Genomic DNA, 14,946 nt, shown 5'->3' with positions numbered 1-14,946 from the left:
TCTTCAGAGACAACTCTCAAAGCCTCCAGATCCTCAGGTGCTCCAGCTCAGCCTCTCAAGGCTACCAGAGTATCTTAAAACTCTTGGTCCTGACTCATTATCTCAAGATATTTAGGAAGGAGGGGAGAGCTTGGAGCAGCAGGGTACAAATTAGGGCAGAGAGGCCAGCAAGGCAGATGAGCATTGATCCCAGTGGGGAGAAGACCTGCTCTACTGAAAGCTACTGTCAGCAGGCAGAGTGCCTTGAGCCCCACATGGGGCCCTTATCACTTATATGAGCAGTTCCCCACAGGCCATTGTTGGCAGGCTGGCCTGCAGTCTGCACACAGCTCAGCTGCTTAGCCCGCCCCTAGGGAGCTGCCTGCTAGGCAATCTCTGTTGTGAGCCCTTGGCTGAAACCTGCTGAAGCAGCACTTGGAACTGGAGAGAGAACTGCCATGTGTGCCCTTAAAAGCTGCAGTGCGGGGGTGCAAGAAGTTTTCTAGCGCACTGAGGCAGAGACATTATGTTGGGGCATTATATTTTAAATAGACTATATTTATTTAAAATTCTCTTTGGTTTGTTTCAGTCTTCTTTGCTCGCGAGTGAAATAGTGTTGTCCTTCTCCCTAATGCTATTTCAATAACATTTTTTTAAAATATAGTCCTTATTGTTTAAACATTTGCATTGAAATATTTATTGGTCAGCTTATATGATGCCAAAGACTTGCTGCAAAAAGTAATGATAAAAGTAAATTCAAGTGCAGCTCAATAGTAGCTTCAGTATAAAAACTATAGATGTTTGTATAGCTGATGAGCTTCTTTATAGAGACAATATTTTTTAAATGCAGATTATAGTTTTTGAGATGGTTAGATTTTGTTATGTTAAAGCTTCTCATATTAAATGTTTCTAAGTATTTAATGGCTTCTTTAACTTCTTGATTTGTATATGGTAGTACAGCAAACTTGTTAGAATAGAATCAGTAGTAAATTTGGGGAATTTTAGAATGTTGCAGTGTTGTTTTTTTTAATTGTAATAAAATTATGTATATATTTTTAAAGGTGTTAATTCCTTCATTAACTCATTAAATAAATCTTGAGTACCTGCTCATGCCTGAGGATGAGGTAATGTTCCATGCTCTGAGGATAAAGTGAGCTGGGTCTCTGCCCTCATGCAGTTTATTATCTCATTGAGATTAATACAACAAAAAAAGCACTTTTTAAAAATAACTTCAGAGCAATGAAACAAAGAATGGATAGGAAAGTGCCTGTTCTTGACCAGGTAGTCAGGGAAAGGTCTCTCAGTGGTGGAGACACTTGAGTACAAACTTTAAATGCTGTGTCTTATGCTGGAAAACCAGTGTTATATGTTATGCCTCACAGATTGGTTTTGAGCACATGTTCTTTGTGATATATGAGCTGCAGGAGGAAAGATGAGAATGTCTGAGGTGTTGAAGTTTTATTTCTGTTTCTGATGCAGAGCTGGGAATTTGGTATCCCACTGTGCAGGGAGCTGGCATGTCAGTATGAGAGCCTCTACGACTACCAGAGCCTAAGCTGGATTCGGGTGAGTTTTACCCCTTCCCTCCCCCAGGCCTCACAGTAAGTGCCAGCACTTTCCTGGCATCAGTTTCTGAATGAGCATTCATTGCAGGTGCAACCCTTGGTTTAGTGCTCTGGCAGTATAGAAGAAGCAGAGGCCAAGGTTTTTGCCCTCAAGACACCTGGAGTTTGACTGGGGAACCAAAACACACACATGACATATGATGTATATGATCCAGACCCCAGGGGCCACTGGGCTTAGGGAAGGGAGAAGCAGCAATAGCTTGATAGGATGAAGGCTTCAAGGTGGGGGTGGCAGCTCAACTTTATGAAGAAGTTTTTCTTAAATGATATTTTTCAAGGATACTTCATGTGAAAACTTTATACAATCTTCCTCTGCTTTCACTTACAATCATTTTCAAGTACCTTTTTACTCCCTTCTTTGAAGCAATATATTTTTAAAAGATTAAACAAAATGCCCCCATGAACTTTGAGGGTGTCTACCAATTTTCTTCTGATTGCCAGTCCTGGGTTCTGAATCATAACAGCTGCTGAGTTCATTGGCAAAGAGGGGTCAGTGGTCTCAGTTTATCCTCCTTCCATACCCTTGTCAACGAGGCTAGCTCTGGGCATTCCCTGATCCAGACTGGGATTTGGGTCTGTATAACAGATGTGGTTCTCCAGCATTGGCTTCTTGACCTGTCTCTGAAGACAGCTGCTCCCTGGCAGGCTGGCTTGATGAATGCTTTAGAGCTATTTTCCCAGTCAAAGTTCAGTGAGTTTTTCTAATGTGAAGCCAGGTGAGCCAAGACTAAAAAAGACTGGCCTTGGTAGTACCAAACGTCATGGATATTAATTCAACTTTTAAAGTTTAAAATCTAATTTTAAATCTAAATTGGAACCAGTATCAGTGATGCTGGCAACTGAGCCTTCTTCACTCCATTAGCATCTTTAGATAGATGATAGATGAACAAGAGTACTGCAGTTAGAATAATATGCAACAGCACTAAGAATTGCTGTTAGACACCTATAAGCAACACTACTAGCCAGGGGTCAATTGGTATAGTGTGTATATCAGTCAAAACCAGAAATCCCTGGGGGAAAAAATTCATGTTAAATATGTACCCCTGAGAGTACAGGAAGCCTGGGTCTTTGTGGAACTGGATCCATACACTGGGAAAGAGGTACCTCTTTGGGCTCAGTGGGCTGACCTATCCTCACCCCACCATCACATGGCAGTGAAGGAGGAGGAGGAGGTTTTCCTCTTCTATCTCTCAGCTCCTGGAGAAAGGCTGATCATGGCCAGGGGTTACTTCTCTCTAGATTGAGTTGCTATGTTCTCTTTCTAAAAGACAGCTTTGGATGCCAGTAATAATTAAGGCAACCTGAAGGCATCGCCTTTCTCATTCACAGAAAATGGAGGCCAGCTACTATGACAATATCATGGAACAGCAGCGCCTAGAGCCTGAGTTCTTTCGGGTCGGCTTCTATGGCAGGAAGTTTCCTTTCTTCCTTCGGGTGAGTTCATTCAGGTAGTCAAAAAAACTTGTATTTTATACATAATTTATAACCTTGCCTGTTTTTTTTGTTGTTTTCGTCTTCTTTTGAACACCTCTTTTTGAAGGACTGACCTGTAAACAAAAGGCACCTGGTTTTAGTTAACTGAACTGGCTGCCCACTTTAAATTGTTTCATTCTGCTGTACTACTTTGTAGCTGCCTGGAATGTGTGAGGGAGTTTTTCTTACCAAACCAATTGAGTTCCCACAGGAAATGACCAGGGTCTCACATAGTCCTATAGGTATGTTTGGAAACATTCCCACTATTGTGTCCAGTGCCTGGAATTGCTCCTCCTTGATGACTATTCTCAGTCAGACAGGATACAGGACAGTTCTCACCTAAGCACTAGGCTGGCCTCTTGGGTTTTGTTGCCTAAGATGATGGTTATTCCCCTAGTTGCACTGTATATGGTAAAGCCAGGATAGAGAACTACTGATTTGACAGGACCCAGAGGATAGCCCCCCTGGACTCTTGGGGCCCCATGTAAGCTGCCAAACTTTGGATTTGGCTATGGAAAGCCTTTTTCAGACAGCCAGATCTCTAAGCCAGGATGATGGCAGTCATTTCTACCATTTTGGAAGGCTGGGATATAGATAGAGTGGGAGGGAAAACTAAGTGTAGACATACTGGTACCAGTTGAATAGTTACTATTTTTCTTTATTCAGCACAACACAGAAGCTCCAGGAGGAGTCAGCGTGGGCTTAGAAGTTGTAGCTCATAGGAATTCATCATTCTCAGATGACCTTAACCAAACTGTGCTGAGGAAGGGTCCCTGGGACTGCAGTTGAGACCTAAGACTAATTCTAATTGGCCTCTGTTCCAATATCTTACTAAAGTTTAAGTCCATAAATCTCCCTGTACAGCTGGAAAAATTCATAGGATCCCTTTGATACATTTGCAATCCCATCTTGATAGAGAATTGCTTTAGCCAGTGAGTACTAATGAGATTACTATCACATCAAAGGTCAGTTAGTCTTAATGGCTGCTTAAAAAAAGAGCCTGCTAGGACCTCCCCCGTGGCGCAGCGGTAGAGTGCTGGGCTGCGAAGCTACCCGCAGCCTCTGCAGTGCCGGTTCGATCCCTGGCTGCTACCCGGCCACCGGAGGAGGGAACTGCATGACGCGCAGACCTCTCCTGCCGCTCGCTGCTCCCCTCAGCAGTGTATTTCGGTCCTTCTGCCTGCTCTGCTCCCCGCTCTGGCTCTGGTGATTTCTCTCACCCTCCCGCGCTTTTGACTGTACCCAGTGCTTGTATAAATAAATAAATAAATCTTTAAAAAAAAAAAAAAAAAAAAAAGAGCCTGCTAGCAAGAGAGTCCAGGCTAAACATATTGTAGATATGAAACAGGTCAACTTTCCCATTTCCTTGGCAGTAATCACTCTAGACTAAAAGTAAAAATGATTTCTGTAGGAACTAGTAACACTGACAGGTGCAGTTTGTATTCTCTGCCTCATTGTAGGTCCCAGAGAGATTAATTCTGTTCCAGAGCATGGTATGAATGAGCAGAAGACCTCCTCAGAAGGACTGGGCCTGCTTCACTTTCTAGGGACTGGAGGCTTTTCAGGAGTGGCATGTTTGTGGACCCCATCAGCATAGCTCATACTCCAGCAATGGAGGCACAGGAAAGCAGAAGGGGAAGGAGAAATGACACAATTAGAAGCTAAAACTTCCTTGACAAACTAGTGATTCTGACCTTATAACCTAATTTCTCATTTTATCTTTGTTAATTATTCTTTGTTGTCATTTTATTCTGTTTGTCTACATAAACAATTTGTATACCTTAAGCCAGATTTTCCAAAACATCATTATTTTGGATAGTATAAAATCAGGCCCTGATGTCCCCCATTTCTATCCCTGCCAAACAGGATCTGTCCAGCATGTTCCATCTGACTCCCCCACCCCTTGCACATGTCACGGGGCACAGCACTGTCTCAGGGCTTTCAGAATTTTCTGACAAGTAGGACTTGACATAGAACCTGCATCTGAGCCATCTAAATAATGCTTGCAAATGACAGTCTGAATGCTCAAACATGTTTTTTGAGAGTGTCAGTAATGGAGGAAGAACAACAAGGGGTAGTAGTAAATGTCACCTGTCAATCCATCCCCATCTCCACCAAAGGAACATCTGTAAGGACTACGTTTCATGCATACAAATCTTCCTGGCCTAGTCCCATGCTACCTTCCCTTCCCTCAGCTGCTCAGTTCATCTGTAGCAAATGGAGTAAGTCCAAGTGGTGGTAACTGCCTTGTTGGCGGCAAGGACAAAGTACAGAGTGATGGCAGTCAGGTCTGTCATATGTGGCTGGTGAGGCTCCCATCCCAGCAAGCTTAATGTTGACAACCAGCTTCAAGGTCAATACTCTGTGCCTTCTTCCTTCTGGGTCTTCCCCAGAAGATGTGGCTGCTACTCCTCCCTCATCTTCCCTGAACACATAGCCCATCTATTACTTTAGCTCTGTCAGCTTGATTTCCCTGGACCATCTGCCTGCCTTGCTTCACAAATGTGATTATTTACTAATCTACATGGAGACAGGAAAACATCCAGCTTTCCCTTCTTGGGGGAATTTCTGTTTCTCTTCATTTGACCCATGAATAGACACTAGTCAGGATTGTGCATTTGTGAGTCTATATAAAAAAGCCCATTCTGCACAATTACCTTTGTCTATTCTGTTTATCAAGACAAAAAGATTAGAAATGTCTCTGTGCTTCTAGAGAGGCCAGCCTGCTGCTCCTGACCTTAATTTCCCTCCTGATATTACTGTTCTATTCTGATCCATCTGGACATGTAGTTCAGCCTCAGCTGAGTTCTCCCATAGTAAGATGGGAAGGAAGCCTATGGCTGGCCCTGGTAGGGATGGGGTAGGAGGGGGCAATGCCTGACATCACTTTATCAGAGTGGGTTGGGTGAGGCCATGGAGTAGGCAGACAGATGTCACCAAAGGGCTCAGAGGAATCTTCTCAAGCCACTCACTCTTGACCAGCTGTGACCAGTGCATTAGGGTTGAGGATGTCTTATTACGGCTTCAGTTCTTTAAGAGAAAAATTGAGATCTAACCCAGACCAAGTACAAGGTAACAGGATTTTAAGAAATCTGTAGTTAGAATGATGTTGATTTTGTTCTGCTGTTATTTTGCAAAGGAATTGCTGCCATTGAGGTTATTATCATTGCAATAAACCACTGGACTGGACAACATTTAGACTATTTCTCCTAGATGATTTTTCAGAAGCACACAACTGGTTGCCTCCTCCCTTTTTAAAATTATTTGATGGCGCCCACAGTGATCACCTTGGCACGGTCCTGCAGACCTCTTTAGCCACCCTCCCACATTCTCCACATGCACCTTCCTTCCACCTGGACCTTCTCCTGTCTTGACCATTGTCCTGGTAGTGACTGTACTCACATAGACTACCCTTCCCCATGGTTCTCTACCAGGCTAAGCCAGGTTGACCTCTCAGGTCTTTTTTTGGGTCCTTTTTTAGGTGTGACTTTCTCCAAAATCCCACCCCCACCTTGCAGCCCTTTCTGGGTTAGGTTCCCTGCCCGCCTCCAGGCTTCCTACAGCCTTCCTTCCCTCCCCCCAGGCTGCCACTTCATAGTGCAATTCTCCCTTCTTCTGTCCCTCTCCCTTCTGACCACCATTCCCCTTAGGGCAGGGAGTGAGTGTTGTGCCCCACACCTGCCACAGGGCTCCTCACACGTTTGTGACATGAGTAACTGCTAACACTCGTGTGGACGTGGAGACTACAGGCAAGTCATAGAGTGTTCTCTAATGTTTGTGGCAGAACAAAGAATATGTGTGCCGTGGCCATGACTACGAGAGGCTGGAGGCCTTCCAACAGAGGATGCTCAGCGAGTTCCCACAGGCCGTCGCCATGCAGCATCCCAACCACCCTGACGACGCCATCCTGCAGTGTGACGCCCAGTGTATCTTTCAGCACTCGGTGGGGAAGGAGGGCTGGGGCCCTGGGAGGGCCCAGCTGCCCCTATGCCGTGTTGTTGGCTTATAGGCTAGGTTACACGTAAGTCCTGCACCAGAGTGTGTCCTCATCACTGACCCACACCCTTAGCAGGGCCTTTGTGCCTCACAGAGGCATTCGCAGCATACCGTTAGCCCTGAGTGTGGGGGAGCCTCGTCATCAGCGGGGCACCTTTACCCCTCACATTGTCTGCTATCAACACCTGAGTCCCAACCCTGCCTTTTAAGGCATCCTCCTAGGCAGCCAGGAGCAATCACTGTACCAGGGTCATGTGGGGTCCCACCAAGACCTGCCACAGGGATTCCACAAGGCTCTGTGTCTGGTTCCACTCCATGTCTGCACACTCCCTAGTTTTTGTTTTTGCTTTTTCAGGAGAAACGAGGCAGAGCCCCAGGGCTGAGTGGGGAAGGAGATGGGGGAGTGCCTGCACCTGAAGTCTGAAGGCAAACACTCCCTTCAGTGCCCCTCATCCCCCTCACACAGCTTCCTTGGAAACCTCATGACAGTCGCCATGACTGTGGCAAGCTCGCCTCAGAGAGTGGAGGGCAGGGGACTCCCATGTGTTCATAATCACTCCAATGAGTAGTAAAAGGCTGTCTTGCAATAAAGATGGCTCACCTTGTAGGCAGGCTCAGACCCTGACAACTTTCTCACTCTTTGGAGAGGGCACCTGCATTCTTCTGACCCTTTGCCCCTTTTTCCTTAAAGGGGCCCTGGACACTTGGCTGTTTCCATCTCAGCCTGGCTAAGTGCTCAGGACAGTCCCCCTGGAGCAGGTGGAGGGTGCAGGTAGGGAGATCTGTTTTAACTGTGCTTGGGAACAGGGGCTCTGGTGCTCTGCTCTCCTTTGGAGAGATGACAAGTGTTAGCCCCTCAGAGTCATCTCTCTGGCAAGTCTGGGTTTCTCCTTCACTTCCTGCCCAGACTTGCAGATCTATGCGGTGACGCCCATACCAGATTATGTGGATGTACTGCAGATGGATAGGGTCCCGGATCGTGTCAAGAGCTTCTACCGTGTCAACAATGTGAGGAAGTTCCGGTATGACAGGCCTTTTCACAAAGGTCCCAAGGACAAGGAGAATGAATTCAAGGTGAACAAACCTAAAGTAGGGGCAGTGTTTATAGCAAGGTCGGGGCAAGCCCTACTTTCTCAAGAACTTGTCACTGTCGTATCCTACAAGCAGTCGAGGAATGGCAAAAATTACTTGATCACCTGTACCTGCCTGTGCCCTCCCTGCAGAGCCTGTGGATTGAGCGCACCACACTGACCCTGACCCACAGCTTGCCGGGCATCTCTCGGTGGTTCGAAGTGGAGAGGAGGGAACTGGTGAGACACATTCCAGATGGGGCTGATCTTCACAGCTGCTACATCAGCCTGGCTTTGGTGACCTTCCTCTCAGGACTGAAGAAAGAGAGCTTCAGCCTCCTGTCTGACCTAGGCTCTCCAGGCCAATCCTGGGCAGGGGTGGGCAGTGGGGGTGGATTTGAACACCTTTCATTTGCTCCTCACACACATCCATAAGCAGTCGGTATTTTTAATCTCCCAGTTTAGAAATGAGGAAACCGGTATTCTCTGAGGCTCAGAAAGCCAGCATTCTGAAATCAGAACTTGTGCTCTTCTCTATTTGTTGTGCCTAAAAATCAGAAAAGGAAATTAGAAAGGGCCCAGGGAGGCCCAAGGAGCCAGGGTGGAGGATGAGCATCACAGGTCTTAGATCCCTGCTCTCAGGACTGAAGTAAGGGAGGGATTGTCATTGTACCTGGGATGTCCCCCCAGGTGGAGGTGAGCCCTCTGGAGAATGCCATCCAAGTGGTTGAGAATAAGAACCAGGAGCTGCGGGCCTTGATCAGTCAGTATCAACACAAGCAGGTGCATGGCAACATCAACCTGCTCAGCATGTGCCTGAATGGTGTCATTGATGCAGCTGTCAATGGAGGCATCGCACGCTACCAAGAGGTGAGCTGGACCAAACACAGAGCCTGGTTGGAAAGACCGTTCTCCAGTGTCTCTTCTTGAGACTTCTAGCTAACCCTCTCTTGGCTGTGCCTCAGATGACTAAGATTGGTCCTAGGATGAGGCTTGAAGTTCCCTGCCACTCCCTATTTCTGTAGAATAGCTCTCTGGTAGAACCCTTTATTCCCTTTTATTTTCTGAACTCTGATGGATGGGTAATCCATCTGATTACGGAAAGATACTAAGAAGTACCCTGGAGGCCAGCCCTTCCCAATTAGTGAGTTATGGATTGGCTAAGAGACTAATCCCACACCCTAGCCATCTGCCTGCCTGCCTTACCCCAGCGATCCAGGATCCATGAGGGACTGAGACCAGCCAACACCCATGCTTAAATGACTTGGTCACCTTCAGTTCTTCGAGGAAAACAACACACTGGTGATTGCAGGAGGTTTAAGTAAGTGAGGCTAGAAGCCCATTGCTGTGTACCTATAAGGAGGCCCAAAACTTACAGGAGACACCCTCAGACAAAATTCTTGGGAATTAGTAGTAGTAGTCCTGGGAAGAGTCTTCCTGACTCTCCCTTTCCTTTCACAGGCCTTTTTTGATAAAGATTACATCACCAAGCACCCAGGAGATGCTGAGAAGATCACCCAGCTCAAGGAGCTCATGCAGGAACAGGTATGTCTTGCTGGGCCTGGAGGCCCGTGGCTAGCAGGGAAAGGCTCAGCACACTGCATGGCAGCAGTTATCAAGGGCTACTCCTTTGCTAACAAGTAACCTTGTCTGTCACCTGAATAGGTTCATGTCCTTGGAGTGGGGCTGGCAGTTCATGAGAAGTTTGTGCACCCAGAAATGCGACCTCTGCATAAAAAGCTGATCGATCAGTTCCAGATGATGCGAGCCAGTCTCTACCATGTAAGCTCATCCCTGCCCCTGCTTCAGAAGAACCATGTGTCACTTCCTCCATGTCTGTGCAGCAAACCAAAGGAAAGTGGGGGAGGTAGATGAGGGAAGGGGGATGTGAAGGAAAAGCCATCACCACCACAGAGAGGCCAGAGACAGAGGCGGGTGCTTTGCCTAGGGAAATGATGTCTAGACCCTCTCATTCACCACCTCTCTAAGTAGAGCCAGATTCATGGGCAAAAAACATTTTTTTCAATGCCCTGTGCTAATGAAGAGAGGTTTTCATACAATGAAGAAAGAGCTAAAGTAGATGGCCCACATGTAGGAATTTCTATCGAGATATTTTTCATCCCAAGACCTAAAGAGGTAAGATGTAGCCTGAGCCAACTCTCGCCCACACTATCTTTACCCTCTCTCCCTGTCACATCTCTGTGCCCTTCCCCTCTCCCCCATCTCTTTTCCGTGCAACCTCTCCAACATGTCTGTTGACCCAGGCTGACATTGAGAATGTCACTAGGGTGGCAGTACTTTGGTCCTGGCTGCTCTTAGAGGAGTCTGGCAGGTTCTGGAGCTGGTGTAGGCCTTAGGAGATCTCCCTGACCTGACCTGGCTTGTAGGCCCCCACTGTAGCGTTTGGCCTAAGAAGGGAAGCATACAAGCAGAATCAGGGCATATATTCCAGGATTGGTTTCCTTCAGGGGTCTTACAGAGAATGCTGGTTGATTGAAAATAAGGTTCAAGTCATCTGGAGCCCCCAGTTCACACATCCTCACTCACATTTTCAACCATAATACTGACTCTAGTCTATAAAGTATTTTCTGGAGCCTTCCTGCTCTGTAATGTAAGCTGCCTACTAGATCTCAAGGGATATGAGCCCAGTTGCTGTCTTCTCATTACCCAAGACCCATAGCTATCTATGGGTGACAGGGAGCCAAGGGACACTGAGCCACTCAGTATTGGGCAAGGCCATCCTAAATAAGAAGTTTCTTCAGATGACCCTTCAGATAACCACTGGCCGCAGAGACCTTGAGGAGGCTGGACCACTCAGTTTCAGTAGGCCTGACTTGTTTGGGATTGAATTGCCTCGGTCTTGAATAATTGCATGAAATATAAAAAAAGAAAAGGAAACTTGCCTGTAGTTTGAGAAGCAGGCTCATTTTCCAGAGGGAAGCCCATAAAACCTGAAATGTCTCTTTTCTGAATGATTTCCCTATGGTATTTCAAGTTGGAACATGCAGAGAAAGTCTTATTTTCCCTTTAAAATTAGGAAATTAGGATGTCCATTTAGTTAAGGATTTTGGCAGTGTCACTAGATCTAATGGGTATTCATTACCTCTCATTCCACTGTGTCTTCTGCCGGCTCGACTGGTCTCTGCTCTGTGCAAACTTCCCCATCATAACAGACGAGCCAGGCAGGTTAGGGACAGGGAGAAGGGGATATCTACCATTCAAGCTTTTTACTTTAGTCAGGTCACTGTGGCAAAAAGCACAAAATGCTCACCCATTTACATAAAGGTCTTGCATGCACACTGGAGGTGTCTTCTCCAGCAGCAGAAGCATATTTTAGTTTTCTGTATGCTTTGGAAGAAGAAAGTAGAAAACTTGTTACTTCTTCAGAAACATCCCTGCTGGACTTAGGAGCCACAGACTGTGAAGGACTTGAGGAAACCTGGACAACTATGCTGCCTCCTCATAATCACAAGTATAAACCAATGTCCTGTCACCCAGGAGGCTTTAAGATCAAAGTTTCTGCCACGATGCCTATGTACTTAATAAGAATTTAATTATGCTAAAATAGAACTGTGCTGTCTTGAAATTACTTCCATCAGCATTTTGTATCCTGTCTCCCTATGGACTGTGTCACAGACAGCTTAACCCAGGTCACCAAGAGCTGGGCCACTTAGCAATCCAATAAAATACAAACCCAGTCCTTATGTAAGAGGTACTCACTGACTGACAGCTGATAATCAGCTCTTTCTCTCCTGCTTCCACCTCTTGTTCTACTTATTCTATGGTGAGAAAGCCTGTTAGCACAGCCCTGTGAGGTCTTAGTGAGGTCACAGCCTTAGTGAGGTCAGCCTGGTACCCCACAGCCTCTAGTGCAGACGCCAGTGCAGTTAGAGAATGTTTTAGTTGTGAAGGGATCATTGCCCAAAAGAAATCATCAGTCAGGTTTAGCCAACAGTATATGGTATTTTTTTCTTCTTTTACATTTCTATCACCAGCCTGCTCTTCCTTCTTATCCCTTAATGATTCATTCTTTACTCTCTGATCAAGGGGCATTCATTCCTCAACAGGAATTTCCGGGTTTGGACAAGCTTAGTCCTGCATGTTCAGGCACCAGCACCCCACGGGGAAATGTTCTAGCTTCCCATAGCCCCATGAGCCCCGAGAGCATCAAGATGACCCATCGGCACAGGTATGGCACAGGCACAACACAGGCCTTAGGGCTGGGGAGGGTCCCCTCCACAGAGGTAAGTCTAAATGTCAAAGATCAGAGTGAGGAAATCTTAATTAGCTCTTATGTGTAACTCACATGCCCTCTTACTCATGTCTATAGCAAACTCTTATATAACTCCTGCCAGGGGACCCATACTCTGCATCCAGTCACTCTCTCTCCTGCATAACAGAATAGTAGACATAGTATTGTGAGATCTCAAGAAGGGGCCATTTGGGATGAGAGCTCTTGAGAGTAAGTAGATAATCACTAGGCAGAAAAGAGTTGGGGTTAGGAGGATGATGGAACAAGATCCAGGCAAAGGGACTGACATGTGCGGTGAGTAGTAAATGAAGTAGCTTGGTCAGCACTGCAAGTAGAGCCAAGTGGCTGGAGTACAGGATTCCAGGCCATGGAAGGGGGCCAAGACCAGCGCTGAATGGGTCTTGTTTATTCAGGCCTTTGGACTTGATCCCAAGGAGAATAAGAATAACCACTCAGTTTTAAGAAAGAAAACAGCATGGTGATGTGGACATCAAAACTCCTGAGCTTCAGGGCTTCTTTTCTGCCCTGGGGATACTCAAAATCTCTAGGCAAGGAAGGCCAGGCCAGGAAAGGAACCAGTGAGAGGGCCTTTCATTGGTTTTATTTTTTAGTGTAAGCAGCAAGTCAGACTGGGCACTCAGTAAATAAGAAGAAGTGAATGAATGAGGGGCTGCCTAGAATTGATAGAGGAAGGCTTTTGGCAAGCCTATGAGTGCATACGTGGAAAGAAGCCAACAGATGGTTCACAGCCAACTATTTTGATAGCTTTTCCATACCAGGAAGATAGCCCAGACCTAGGAGCATATCCCATCATGGGGTGGGTTCTGGCTTAGATTAATACCTCTGTCAAGGAGGACATGGAATCCATGACCGGACTCAGCCTGTCTCCTCCTATTCCTCTTGTTTGAGAAAGTGATGATGTCATCCTACTGAGTGGCCATAAGCCACTACCTCTAGGTAGAGGCTGTGCCACCCTCCCAGACCAGGGGTCCCTGAGCATCAGGGTGGGTTTCAGGATTGTGCCAGGTCTTAGATGGGTATGAGCATTAGCTGAGGAACCCTCCAAACCAGAAATGGCTGGCACTGAGGAGGACTGTTTCACACAGCCCCCTGTACTGTTCCCCTACCGCCCAGCACCATTTTTCAGTTCCATGCCTGACACCTTTCTGTTTCCCACTTCTGCTCACAGCCCCATGAACTTGATGGGCACAGGCCGCCATTCATCATCCTCGCTCTCCTCACACGCTTCTAGCGAAGCGGGAAACATGGTGATGCTGGGTGACAACTCCATGGGCGAGGCTCCTGAGGACCTATACCACCACATGCAGGTACCAGAGATGGCAAAGGAGAATGGGCCAGGGCACCATACCTAGAGGACTTGCCTCCCCGCTGGCTGGTTTGGTATGAGGGCCAGCAACCCTGCCTGTTTTTCTGGTTCCTGAATTCAGAGTACCTAAAGGTAGCAAAACTGCCTTCCCTCCACACTATTCCATGTCACAGTTCCCAGACCTTATTTCCCAAGAAGAAAATCCGGTTTCAGTCCTAGCTGTTCTTAGCGAATCCATGGAAAAGATCCTTTACCAAATTGCCCTTCTGTCTGGCCTTCTTGATGGCTAAGTCCTGCTTTCTCCATGAGTGCCATCACCAGAGCTTCTTGGGTGGTGTGGGTAGTCCTTAGTACTGGTCCTCTGCCTGGCCCCCATCAGGGCCTTGGGTACAACATCAGACACTGGGCCTGGGCACCTCATGACATGGAGATGCCAACTCTAAGCCATTCTTACAGTCCTGGCCATTCAGACCTCTATCCTGCTCATTTCTCTCCCATTGCAGCTCGCGTATCCCAACCCCAGGTACCAGGGCTCAGTCACCAACGTCTCTGTTCTGTCCTCGTCCCAGGCAAGCCCTTCCTCCTCCAGCCTGAGTTCTACTCACTCAGCACCATCCCAGATGATTACCTCTGCCCCGTCCAGTGCCCGAGGTAAGGATAGCAGGGTGCTGCTTCAGAAGGGAGAAGAGAGGGCCTCATGAGCCCCACTTACCCTAATCGCATCTGTGGCTATGTCTTTGAAAGCAGCCCTTTGACTTAGCAAATGTTCACCTGTGCTTTTAGCACTAAAGACTCAAAGGCTCCTGTCCCCAGATCTGTCTCTCTGCCTGGCTTCAGACCGTTCTCTGAGTGGTGGTTCAGCTGCGCTACCACCAAGCCAGCCATCATATCTCAACCTCAGTAGGAGGACACAAAGTTCTTTTTCATTGAAGTGTTTGCAAAAATAAAGATCAAAGTTAAGGTAGAGTAAATCTTGTCTTGAGGAATCAAGCACAATGACAAACCAGGAAAATTAAATACAAAGTTTAAAATTAACCCTGGAAAATGTTATTCTGAAAGTCCTTTAGTGGGGAAACACTTAATCAGGAGAGATAGGTCTATAAAATAGCTATTCTATTTACTTTGTCAATTATTGCTTGATTTCTTTTTCAATTGGATGAATGCTGTTCTCTGAGAGCCAGCATCTTTTTTGCATTCTGATCCTAGTTCCTGCAGTGGAATGTG

At 46.7% G+C, this 14,946-nt stretch overlaps 1 protein-coding gene across 1 annotated transcript in view; it reads left to right on the top strand.

Moving 5' to 3' along the window:
* Window positions 1-14,946, top strand: part of DOCK3 (dedicator of cytokinesis 3) — a gene marked incomplete at both ends in the record, with an annotated part of 286,944 nt that overhangs the window by 260,736 nt on the left and 11,262 nt on the right. Inside the window, 11 exons of the mRNA XM_084248035.1 lie at window positions 1,459-1,545; window positions 2,934-3,038; window positions 6,862-7,003; window positions 7,981-8,147; window positions 8,297-8,383; window positions 8,834-9,013; window positions 9,605-9,688; window positions 9,809-9,925; window positions 12,211-12,332; window positions 13,585-13,723; window positions 14,226-14,373. Coding sequence (XP_084104161.1) covers window positions 1,459-1,545; window positions 2,934-3,038; window positions 6,862-7,003; window positions 7,981-8,147; window positions 8,297-8,383; window positions 8,834-9,013; window positions 9,605-9,688; window positions 9,809-9,925; window positions 12,211-12,332; window positions 13,585-13,723; window positions 14,226-14,373 — 1,378 coding nt within the window. The remainder of the gene's footprint in view (window positions 1-1,458; window positions 1,546-2,933; window positions 3,039-6,861; window positions 7,004-7,980; window positions 8,148-8,296; window positions 8,384-8,833; window positions 9,014-9,604; window positions 9,689-9,808; window positions 9,926-12,210; window positions 12,333-13,584; window positions 13,724-14,225; window positions 14,374-14,946) is intronic.

This window comes from Talpa europaea (assembly GCF_964194135.1).
Source record: "Talpa europaea genome assembly, chromosome: 11".
Classification (NCBI taxonomy): Eukaryota; Metazoa; Chordata; class Mammalia; order Eulipotyphla; family Talpidae; genus Talpa; species Talpa europaea.
This window is presented reverse-complemented; position numbering and strand designations above follow the sequence as displayed.